The following is an 11,729-nucleotide window of genomic DNA, read 5'->3' on the forward strand; positions in this document are numbered from 1 at the left end:
AGTAAACTACACAACAATGTAAGAAACAAGGTTAGACTTTTGTAAATAAAACATAATATGAGGGGTTTTAAATGGCATTTAGCATAGAACTATGTCAGCGTATAACTCGTCCACCCCTTGCACTTATGGTACATTCCACCACGGCCCTCCTCCCATAGGCATTTACTATAGCCTACTCTTTTACAACTTTTGCTACCATGCTCAGCTTTCATTCATGTTTCCTTGTTAATCATTTAATTTTTACAATCATATTTGCACCACGTGCTTTTTACATAAGGGCACAACAAGAAAATGGAACAGGCAAAAAACATGTCTTTATTTGAGTGAGTTAGAGCTACATAAATCAGATACATATAAGAGTACCCCATATTGTTACTTTAAAAGTATTTAATGCTGATGCTCTGAGAAAATATGAATGGCTGGGAAGGAAGGATGAGAAAAAGTCAAACGTAGGAAACATAAACTAAACTAAGCCACATTGGCACTGCTGCCATGGAAAACCTCTACATCAGAAATTCTGCCAATCCTCAAAAATCCTATTAGAAGACCTTCAAACGTGTTACCGAGGAGATGAGGGGAAAAAAACATAAATATTTGCTGTATCACACTGCAGAGGATAAAATGAAAGCATAGTGTTCACAGCAAAAGTGCTACCAAAACCATAGGTTAATGTTACAAATTGAGAGAAAAAAAAAAAGTTCAGCTTCAGGGATATGCCAAACTAGAGCCACAAACAGCAGGCAGTTGTAAATACTCAGCAGTACAGTTCAGTTCAGTTTAGATTAAAGAACATAAAACAAAGCTCACAGAAATTTGCTCTAGTGTGCCCTGCCCTCTATCATGTGTCTGTTTGCTTATGTTTGTTTCAAAAGAAAATATTTGTATTTTTAAACCTGAGTTTGTTTAGGGAAATAATGTTTATTATTTATTTAGTTCTATAATTTCTAACAGCACCTGTTGGGAATGACAATGCTTTTATGCACAGTTAACAAACCAGACAAATGACTCTATCAAAGTGAGACAAACTGTTGATCCCACTAGGGAACATGAGACTGGACTAAGCTGCTGCTCTGTGGGGAGGGTCTACTTCATGGGAAATGTCTGAGAGTGGTAAACAGAAGTAGAATATGCACATCCAGGGATATCCAGAGCCTTGTAAAATTGCAGCAGTAATTCTTGTAAAGCTGTTCGTGTTTACCCAAAAGCATGCCACAGCAACAACATCTCTCATTGGGTCCCAATCCCAGCTCCTCATTACAGCCCTGTGTGGCAGTTATTAATGATGCCCTATAGAAAGGAAGTGGCAGACAACCTCTCTGCCACAGATGCCACAGCGTCTTTCTATTTATTTATGATGTCAAAGAACTCGGGACCCCAAGCTCTGCAGGCTCCCAATTGAATCAATTAGGCAAGGGCTATTTTTCACATGACTTGAAAAACAGATGCAATTAGCTACCTTGAAAGATGCAAGTGCTTTTGTGTTCATTTTAGAAGGTAGACACAAGGACTTTCAGAATCAGAGTTACTTCTATTCATCCCCAAGGAGAAAACTTTTGTTGCGTTTTGAAGTAGTTACAGATTAATTCATAAAAGCAAAATTGTATGCTTGGTGGTTGGAAATCAAATAAGAATGTTTTTATATGTTTAAAAATTGACTATATAATATAGTACTAAATGTATTATTTCTGCATATACAAGATTGTGACCTATAAAATGAAGAACACTCCAGAAACATGCATATAAAACGTGATATATTTAAAGTAAAGTAAACATTCTGAATTTAACATCAGTGCACTTTTCTGAAGACGAGCGCTGTCACACTGCTGCCGGTCCGCCCTCCAAACTTGAAAGTGGGTGTGGGCAACTCTTCTAGAAGCTCAAATCCTGTGGGGGCAAAGACAGAACAAAATGTACAAATGAAAAAAATGGTTACAGTTTTTAATATTCATGCATACAAACACTGACTATTGTGCAGAGTAGACACACAAGAGGCTCAGACAGTGCAGGGAGTCTAGGGCCAGCCATTCCCCATCTGCTGTGTGTCCGGAGGCCCAGCATAGACAGGCTGACAGTGTCTCTCGGCCCCCTGCTGGTTTGAGACTGCGACTGCACTTACCCCACTGAGCTATGGAGCCCTGCCTGAACTGTTGTCGCCTGCAGCTCAACAACCTGCCAGGTAGCTGTCTTATTTGTGTCATTCTGTCTGTGTCTGACTACTAGCACACAGTAAAGCTGACTTTAAAGAAGCACGGAGGCATAAAGTCAGTCTCCAAGGAATGGCAAGCATCCAAACTAATCTAAGAGTGACAGATTATTGCCAGGAAGTTATTTGAAAAGTCCTTATTAGGAAATGTGGCTTGCATAAAAAGCCAGTGACAGCTAGTCTTTTATACCAACCTTACATATTCAACACATGCAATCCGAAATGAACTTCAAATCGGTGTGCAAATATTTTCAAATACTGACTTAAGTGTATGAAGGCATGTCAAATCCTCTACATGACATCATATTTGATTTAGTTTTGGTTTGGTCGATTGGATGGTATTTTTTAGATATTTAGATATTTTTTCTACAGTGTCTCAGTTCTTTATATTATTTCTTTATATTATCTTAAATTCCAGATCAATACATGTGAATATGAACTTTACTATGCGCTACGAATAGTAAAAAATCTTATATTGATATCGACAAGTACAGATTATCAGACAAAGGAGCCAGATAAATGTCAGCTATCACATTTGTTGAAAAATCCATATCACTGGATAGATACATTTTTAAAATTCTGACACTAGCATCAAAAAAGCATCAACAAGAAGCTCATTAGACATTATAAAAGAAATATATTCAGTGGAATGACTTTTTTTCTATGACTCAAAGGACATTTCTTCATTAAACACTGACAAAATGGTCGGAATGTAAACAAAAAGAGACATGATCCATTCTTCCACACCCTTATAGCACTAGAACAGTGCCCCAGGTTTTGTATTGGTTGTATTTGTTTTACTACACAAAACTTGAAAACTTGAATAAATAAAAAATATTAAAAATATAATAAAATAAGTAAATCCATACTATACCATCCCTAATAACAACACAGTAAACTGCTTTCTCTCACCTTCTTTAAATCGTTCCAGTAGCTGCTCTTTGGTCCAGTTGCATGAGGTTATAACAAAGAATCCTTCATCCTTTAAAACACTTTTCAGAGATTCTACATATAGTCTTTTGCTCTCTTTTGCTTTGTCTGGGTTAAGGCTTATTGCGTCAAATGTCCCTTTGTCAATGCACACATCGAAACTCTCAAGCTGGCCTTGACAGTTTAAGAAATCCACCTCCTGAAGCAAACAAGAGCAGAGAAAACAAGGGTTAAAAACACAAAATAAACAGCACACTCCATACTACTGTAGATATACAGTATATAGAGAGGCATCAGTCAAGATTAAATACACTCCCTGGTTGGTTGACAAGATGGTAGAAAAGGTTGTTGACCGTCTATGCCACAGGTGAATAGGAAGATTATCTCTCAATCAAAAGCTTCAAAAGGTTCACATATTTGCCAGCCAATGTACTCATATTTTTCTTGCCTTTTAATGATGAAGTCATTCTTTCACTTGGTGTACCTAGTCATGGGCTTCAGTTTCCCTGTTCTAGGCAACATTTTGAGGATTTACTATTGAAAAATATTACTTATTACTGTTAAATAAGTCATCGCTAGGGCATCCTAATTTTTTATTATTCTGCAATACATAGATATATACTTGTAAATTCATAGGTCATGTAAATACATCTGTGCAAATAGTGTCTCTTTGCATCTTAACACACACTAGCGTCCACAGAAACATAAATTACTCTGGTGATCCGCAGGTCTAGATGCCAACCTTCTACTTCCCTTCTGTCGTCCATCGTATACCCCCTCAGACCAGAAAAGGTCAATATTGACTCCAGTGGCACGCTCTCAGCTGAAAAAGCTTACACTGGCAAAAGTGTTCATGCACAGAACATGTACAGTACTTGCAGTGACATGAGACACAAGGAGGAATACTCACTCATCAAGTGGCTTAAAGTTAGCAGTGAGTCTGAACTTCACACCTGAATATCAGTAATAATATATCGATAATAAAATGTGTTATATCTTGTAATTTTCAACTCATCTCCTATGTTTTTAGCATTTCTTAACTTTTAAGATTTGTCCTCTTGTCCACTGTACAAGGCCAAAAGCAACACAACAGGGACTGTATTATGTTGTTTAACAAAAACAGATTATCATCATTACAAAATGATTAGTTTTATGTGATTCAACAAATCAGCTTCAACATACCTTGACAGCTGCATCCATCTGGCCTTCAGCAAGAAGAACATTTTGAGCTAATTCTACTGATGTTTCTGAATAATCGATCCCCATCAGATTTTTGAATCCCTGTTCGGCCTGTAAAGCAGAATACAGGAGAACAAACTCATAAAAAAATTGTTACACTTTATTTGGCTGAATTAAGTTATTTTCTTACCAGTGCAACTAGAAACGCACCATTTCCTGTACCGATGTCGAGAATAGATGCGGTTTGTGGGATCTTTGCTTTTTTCATCCATTTAATCACTCGGGTCATACTTTCTTCACCAAACCTGCAAAGTTTGTGTATACTTATTTTATAGTTGTATTTTTTGATTAAAACAATTGCTTCTACTGTGAAAATTGTAGTATATCTGATGTAGCTTATTGTTGCATACTGGCCATAGCACTACTTACCATATTTCGCCAACATCTCCAATGTCTTTAAAAACCTCAAGCTCCTTTTCATACGCACTGTCCCAACTGCAAAAAGAGATTATGATAATCAAGTAGCCTACTCATGGTGACAGGATTACACCTGGCTCACCAGTAAACAAACTTTCATATTACATAAACGTGTAAAACATTATGGCCTAGGCATGTGCGTGTAGATGAAATCATCTGATCATATGGTGCTTTTAACGTTGAGTTTACTGCCATCAAGTTTGCTCATTAGCAACTACCATGCCTATGCCCATGCCCGTCTAGGGTCTATGTGAGCAACTGAACCATTCCACTAAATATCTCAGCTTCATACACTTACTACTCTTTCGTCCCAAGCGTCGAAGGTGGTAACTCTTCGTCTAAACACCTGTCGTCCTCTGTATCAGATGAATTTAAGTTCCCATGTGCATTCCCTGCAGTGTCCTCCATGATGGAAGTAGACTTCAAGTGATTAACTACAATTCCCACAATTCCTGGGTTCAGTAGCGTCGATAGCGTGCTTGCAACCGCAGGGGGCGTTGGGATTGATAGGGATGTTTCCATCATGGCGGCATCCATTTCAGGTTATACTTTTAGTTCTGTGTGTTATCACAGCGCCAACAGTAACTCGGATCATGTGAGTATGAGTGTGTGTGTGTGTGCATGCTCCTGTGCACTGGGGCTTTGGTGTGTGTCAGTCTGCGGCGTGTATGATCGCGCTGGGACGCCATTAGTTTAGTGTTGTTTTCCACTGTCATCATCCTGTTGCTGAGCTAGCCAGGCTCCGTCTATTTACTGGAAGGTTATGTTACATCAAATTCTGTCGAAACATCACAGATATAGTCATTAGCTAATTTGCTGTCTTACTTACCAATCTTCATTGAGGATATCGCAGTGTTATGCCACGTTCATTTTAAGCATGTAGTACCCGAAGCATGCTTTATGAATAAAAGCTGTCATTTGTAAACTTTAGGTTTCAGGTTATACCCAGTGAAGTGTCAATGAGCTAGTTCCTGCTAGCAGGGCTTTAGAGTCAGCCCACTTCCGTATAGCTTTGTTTTTTATGACTGGTGCTCAGAGTCTGTGCTTAGCGTTAAAAAAGTGCTACTTTAATGGGTCGCTGTTGTTTACATGTAATAGTATAACGTTATACCACTCGTTCCACCAGTTTATGGTCAGCTAACTTAGTTAGCTAACTTGGTGTAAAGTTGTTGCAGAATGTAGATAGATTGCAACAAAAAAATAAATAAAAAATAAAAAATAAATGACAGTCACTCTTTGAGCGTTACCTTCTGAACAAAGAGAACATTGAATATTATGTTAATAACCTAAATGGCCTATCCGTATCAGTCCCCTCTCGTGCGGATCGTCCCGATGGGCCGAGGCAGGTGGCCTGTAGGTTGTTTACAAGTCTGCCTACATTCCACACATAGTTTGACGGAACGACACAGCCACTGGCCATTTCTTTAACCTTTACCTTCTTGTCATTTGTTTTTTTGATCTGATACAAAAGTAGAGCATTTTATTTTCAGTATAATACAATGTATTTTCCATATTACTTAGAATTATAGAAACAACGCTCTCATCAAAAAATAAACCCACAGCTAACCCTAATAAAGACATTTCATCTCATTGAAACGAAATATTACTCTATAAATCCGGAGATTTATATCCTCCTTATATTTTAATGTAAAGTGGTCATCTATCAGTCACAACTGTCCTAATCCTATACATTTCCCACAGGAGGGCTTCCTTCTAGGTGAAGTAAGGCAAGAAGAGACTATCAGCATCAGTGATGCCCAGATTGCCACAGCAGAAATAATACAAGTAGTTGGTAAAGACTGAACTAAACTTTGAGTACATGCTGCACATTATTTATCTTTTGAAGCTAAGATTATCTTTTTTTCTTAGAAATCCATAATCATGACCCTTGTGCACAATTGTTTAGGTAAGTTATGTCAACATTTATTGCCTTTTAATTACATACTTGACAAAACACCACAAACAACTCTGTAGTATTGTAATATTTCCTTTTCTAAACAATCACATTTGGACAGTAGGTGGCCCCAGATCTTCACTTCGGACAATCCTGGACCTAATATATATATATATATATATATATATATATATTTTTTTTTTTTATTTACCTTGTATTTCATATTTTTTAGCTTTTATGACTATGCTGGAAAAGTTAATGAAGAAAGTCTTAATAACATACTCAAAGATCGTCGAAAAGTAAGACAGTTATGCTTTTTTTTTTTACTGTGAACATTGAAATGTTGTATTATTTATTTGTAATTTGTCTTTGCAGAGTGTTATTGGCTGGTATCGGTTTCGGAGGAACACTCAGCAGCAGATGTCCTTTCGGGAGCAAGTCATTCACAAACAGTTGACCCAGTTGCTTGGCGTCCCTGACTTGATCTTCCTTCTTTTTAGCTTCATCTCTACAGCCAATAGTTCTACACATGCACTGGAGTATGTGCTCTTTAGGCCTAACAGAAGGTAAGTCATTACATTTAAATTGGAAATTTGGAAAACTTTTTGGAGTGAGATACATTTCCAGTGTTTACACTGAGTAGTAATAGTGTTGTTGTTTTTTTCAGTAGGTACAATCAGAGGATTACCCTTTCTCTTCCAAACCTTGGCAACACAAGCCAGCAGGAATACAAAGTGTCCTCAGTGCCCAACACCTCAGTCAACTACACCAAGGTCATCAAAGAGCATGGGTGAGCACAATCCCAGTATGGAGTCTACTGAAGCAACATTCTGAATATAACTTAAAAGCATACACAGCCAGTGTTTTTCCTTCAGCAGTACAGCAATAAGTGGTTTGGGCAAAGCTCTGGTTTTTGAAAGCTTTGATGGCTTTGACCCTCTTAAAGCTTAATAGGCTTGTGCAATCGTTTATTTTATGCAACTCTTGTGTCACAGGTTTATGTATTCCAAAGCCTTATCTGAATGTAAACAAAATGTGAAAAACTTACTAGTACAACAAACAACATGGCACAATTTTGTTTGCAGAGAAGTTGTTAATAAGTAATGTGCTCTCCATTATTCCAGAGCGGAATTCTTTGATAAAGATGGTGTGATGAAGGATATTCGAACAATCTATCAAGTGTACAGTGCTCTGCAAGATAAAATGCAGGTATAAACACTAACAAACTTTTAATATGCAGTTAAGTAAGTGCTTTAATGAATTGTTTAACCTGTGTTTTGCTGATGTCTCAGGCGGTGTGTGCAGAGGTAGAGCAGAGTGAACGAGTCAAAGAAAAAATCCAAGAAGATGTGAACAAACTCAAACAACAAATTGCTCTCAGGAAACGGAAGACTGCAGAAGAAGAGAGGAGTAAGATTTTTTAAAGACATCATTTAAACACAGTGAAGACATTTTATGCAAAAATGCTTTTAGGAGCTAGTTAACCATGTTACAATTGTTTCCCCTTGTCATTAACAATAACTCACTCAAAGTTGTCTTTTAATGTTAATTGTCCTGCATTTGAGAGATGCCATTGCTGTTAAAATTGACATGCCACCTATCTCCACTCACTGCTCTCTGACAGGGTTAAAACCATGAAAGTATAATCCTAGATCCACGATACAGTGTTGCATAGCCATTTTGGAAAACATTTTTAAAATCCTCTGCTCGCTACCACCAGCTGCCTCTATGCATGGGTAGGACTGTCAGCATGTTCCAGAAACACTTTGTTGGGATGATTAAGCATAAAGCCGCAGCTGGTAATGTGAGATAATTATCAACATGTGTCATAGATTAACTAAAAAAAGAAAAAATATTTTTAAAATAGTTCCTCACCTCACATGTTTTACTTTCAAAACAATGAGATAAATGTTATACTTTTTTTTTCCCCACAGGATTGCGAGAAGGCCAGAATGCAGACTCTCATTCCACTCCAGAAGACCACGCAGATCCTCCTGAGGTGGCCCTTCTGTCCAGGATAGGCTTCCACAGTCCCTCAGCGCCACAGAGGCCCAGTACTTCACCAAACCCCCCATCTTACACAGACCTCCTGTCCCAGGATGACTCTCTGCTGTCATCCTCCTCCTCTCCCACCAGTGCTGCTCTCCTGCCCCGACCTCAGGCTGTGGGATCTCCGGGACACCCCACCCCTGGACCACTGGGTATGGACTTAGGTTTAGGGCTTAGCCTTGGTTCTAATCCTGTTCCCACCCCAAACTCCCCCTACCTGGGTAACGGAGATGGGTCGAGCTCTGATTCGTTAGACAGACACGCTGCTGGTCAGGAGGACGATGAAGACGAGGATGATGATGAAGATGAGGAGGATGAGGACAGTAGTGAATATGAGAACTTAGTGAGTGAAGCCTCTCTACAGATGGCTCATGGGCGACCGGCAGCTCTGAGCCCTGACGGCGATGCTCGTGGGTCCCAGGCCACATAGGAGCGTGACTGAGGTGTGAGGGACAATTCCAGACACGCGCTGCACCTTGAGACTGGCTCCACTGAGCGATCAGAGACTGAAGAGGACATAAGTGCCAGGCCTGACTGTGAACGGCATGCGCAGGTGGTCATATGCTGTGTGTTCTCTCTTGTCTTAGTCTCCATTTTAAGGGGAAATCAACAGGTATAACTTGCTGGTGTTTAATGTTTTTTTTGTTTTGTTTTGTTTTGGAATGGTGGTGGTCAGGGTATTTACACGGAGGCGACAACTAGCTTGTTTGTAATAAGACAGGTCCTTCGTCTGTCTTTCCCATGATTATGATTCATTTTATTTTCATGTTTGCTTATCAAAGTACCCATCCCAACCACAGCTCTTGCACTTTTTTGCCTTTTTTTTGTAACAGACCATTTAAGTTAACAGCAAAGTGAAAGTATTTTGCAGCCTTGTGACAATTGTATTAATGAAGTAGACAAAGGGTTAACTTTTAATTTCTTTGATTAATTTATGAATCATTTCTTTAATGATTTATTACTAGGCATTTCTTTCATTTTGATTTTATGTTGCTCTTAATTAAGTAAACATCACTCATGTAAAATGATTGATAGAAAGACAAAAATTAACTCTGCCATTTCCGTAATGGGTGCTTTATAAATATATATACTTATATTTTGTCAGATTAATAGTTAATCAAATATGATTGACGAGAATGTCAATGTTGTGTTCTTTTTGGATAACACTGAACTTGTATGCGCCTTGCTGCACTTAACAACATCGTTAAAATTCATTCTAATGCTATACCAATGCTGTCATGTGCCACTGAAGTAGTCCTCTTTGTCTTCTGTTTGTGTGTCGTACAAGGTTCACAGGGCAAACACAATGTACTGTAGCTTTACTAACCAGATGCTTCAAGTTCCCCTTTTGCTGCTGCAACACAGAGAGCTACCACTGCATCTGTCTATCATTCTTCTTATAAAAACTGGCTGCTACTCTATCTTTTTTTCTGGTTGTCTCTTTAACTACTGACCCTGAACATATAACGCTCTCTAGTCTTATACTGACATTCTATTAAAAGTCATAATTGTTGATGGCCCTGCAGTGTATGGGCGTTGTTGCTGTGGGAACAGTGATCTTTCCCCTGACTTGGTGTAGCTGACAGCAGACCTCATGTATCTGAACTTTGCTTCAGTGTACTGTGCCTTTTACTCAGGATAGTGTCTGCCTGCACACAACACACTATTTGCTTTGGGGTACTCTCATATTAATCTACAGTACCTGCTACAACTCTTGGTACCCTATGATAATGTGGACAAGTTTGTACTTCAGCAATTCTCCAGCAGTGTTTTTTTCTCTCTCTCTCTCTCTGATTTGTAGGCCACTGGAACAATCCCCCTGACAAATCCTTTTTTAGGCTGATTGACAATACATCAAGTACTTAAAATTTCTGAAGACCTGATTAAAATATTTTCCATTGCTTGGCACCCATGTTCACTAAAAATAATAAATCATTAAGGGAATTCAAATGGCTGCCAATAGCTGTTACACATTTCATTTTAACAATTTTCTTATCACATAAAACTGTTGTGTGTTTATTTTTGTTAACAGTAAAATGAGCTGATTTTTACATCATTGTTCCCCTTTTATTGATAAGGGTGCTAATACTTACTGAACATGTAGGACACATAATATAGTATATACACAAGGTCTAGATGTAACCATGTTACATTACTTCTCTCTTCAAAAAAAGACCTGTATCTGACAGTGCAAATTGTAATTCTATGGCTTTAATTTAATTTAATAAACTGGACTCATACCAAGAGAAAAAAATGCCAAACACATCAAGTAGTATTTTAAAATAATGCTGGAAAAAGATTCTATTGAAAGATTTGGACAGCTAAATTTGAACATTTTCTGTTTGTATTTATTTACTTTTTTGATGAGTAGCCTTAATGTGTTGCCAATATTTAAAATTAGAAAAGTCATTCAAATGTAAAAAAAAAAAAAAAAAAAAAAGGAACGCAATGAACACAATCACATTATTTTGTTTGCAATAAAACTAACAATTTATTATGATTGTACAGGGGTTGTGGGTAGCTTTCAACATCTGATTGTCCCATAGCCTAAATCGTTTATGGTGGAGGGTTGTATATTTTCCTCAATACCTTTTCAAAAGGGTAATGCTTCTCTGACCTCTGACTAGTTCTTCCTGTTATTACTCTGCAAACTCCATGATGATGAGAAAGACCACCTGAATATTACACGCACCTGTACTCTTACTGTATAAGGGACAGTTTTTCCTGATGCCCTCATTAGGCACATAAATTTCTCCATAAAGCACAAAGTCCAGCTGCATCTTATGGTTTCTTCTGGATCTGTGCGCTTAAAAAATGGATAAAGAAAAGCGCAGAATATGGTTGGATAATAAATAAGAGATTCATTCAATGCACTTTATGTGTCTTTATTTTACACTATAAAATGTCCTCATAGCCTACTGTATGTCCTCAGATGTTCAGAAATGCCATGCGCAGTACTTTTATTTTCTACTCTGCGCCGAATAGCATTTAGCAAAA

General features: G+C 38.0%; 2 protein-coding genes across 2 annotated transcripts; one reads left to right on the forward strand and one right to left on the reverse strand.

The window, feature by feature from the left end:
* Positions 1-1,734: 1,734 nt before the first annotated feature.
* On the reverse strand, positions 1,735-5,326 carry eef1akmt2 (EEF1A lysine methyltransferase 2). Its single transcript, XM_020921092.2, has 6 exons — positions 5,088-5,326; positions 4,742-4,807; positions 4,503-4,617; positions 4,316-4,423; positions 3,116-3,332; positions 1,735-1,884 (listed from the first exon to the last, which is right to left on the reverse strand). The coding sequence occupies exons 1-6, from the start codon at positions 5,324-5,326 to the stop codon at positions 1,787-1,789; spliced, it is 843 nt and encodes a 280-aa protein (XP_020776751.1). The 3' UTR covers positions 1,735-1,786.
* abraxas2 (abraxas 2, BRISC complex subunit) lies at positions 5,258-11,605 on the forward strand. The gene is made up of 9 exons (XM_020921091.2): positions 5,258-5,384; positions 6,491-6,581; positions 6,659-6,695; positions 6,916-6,982; positions 7,059-7,249; positions 7,351-7,473; positions 7,808-7,892; positions 7,976-8,093; positions 8,618-11,605. Exons 1-9 carry the CDS (start codon positions 5,313-5,315, stop codon positions 9,160-9,162), a joined length of 1,329 nt encoding a protein of 442 aa, XP_020776750.2. The 5' UTR covers positions 5,258-5,312; the 3' UTR covers positions 9,163-11,605.
* The last annotated feature ends 124 nt before the right edge of the window (positions 11,606-11,729 follow it).

This window comes from Boleophthalmus pectinirostris, unplaced genomic scaffold, assembly GCF_026225935.1.
Source record: "Boleophthalmus pectinirostris isolate CB_2022bp ecotype Guang Dong unplaced genomic scaffold, ASM2622593v1 HiC_scaffold_5, whole genome shotgun sequence".
NCBI classification, from domain to species: Eukaryota; Metazoa; Chordata; class Actinopteri; order Gobiiformes; family Gobiidae; genus Boleophthalmus; species Boleophthalmus pectinirostris.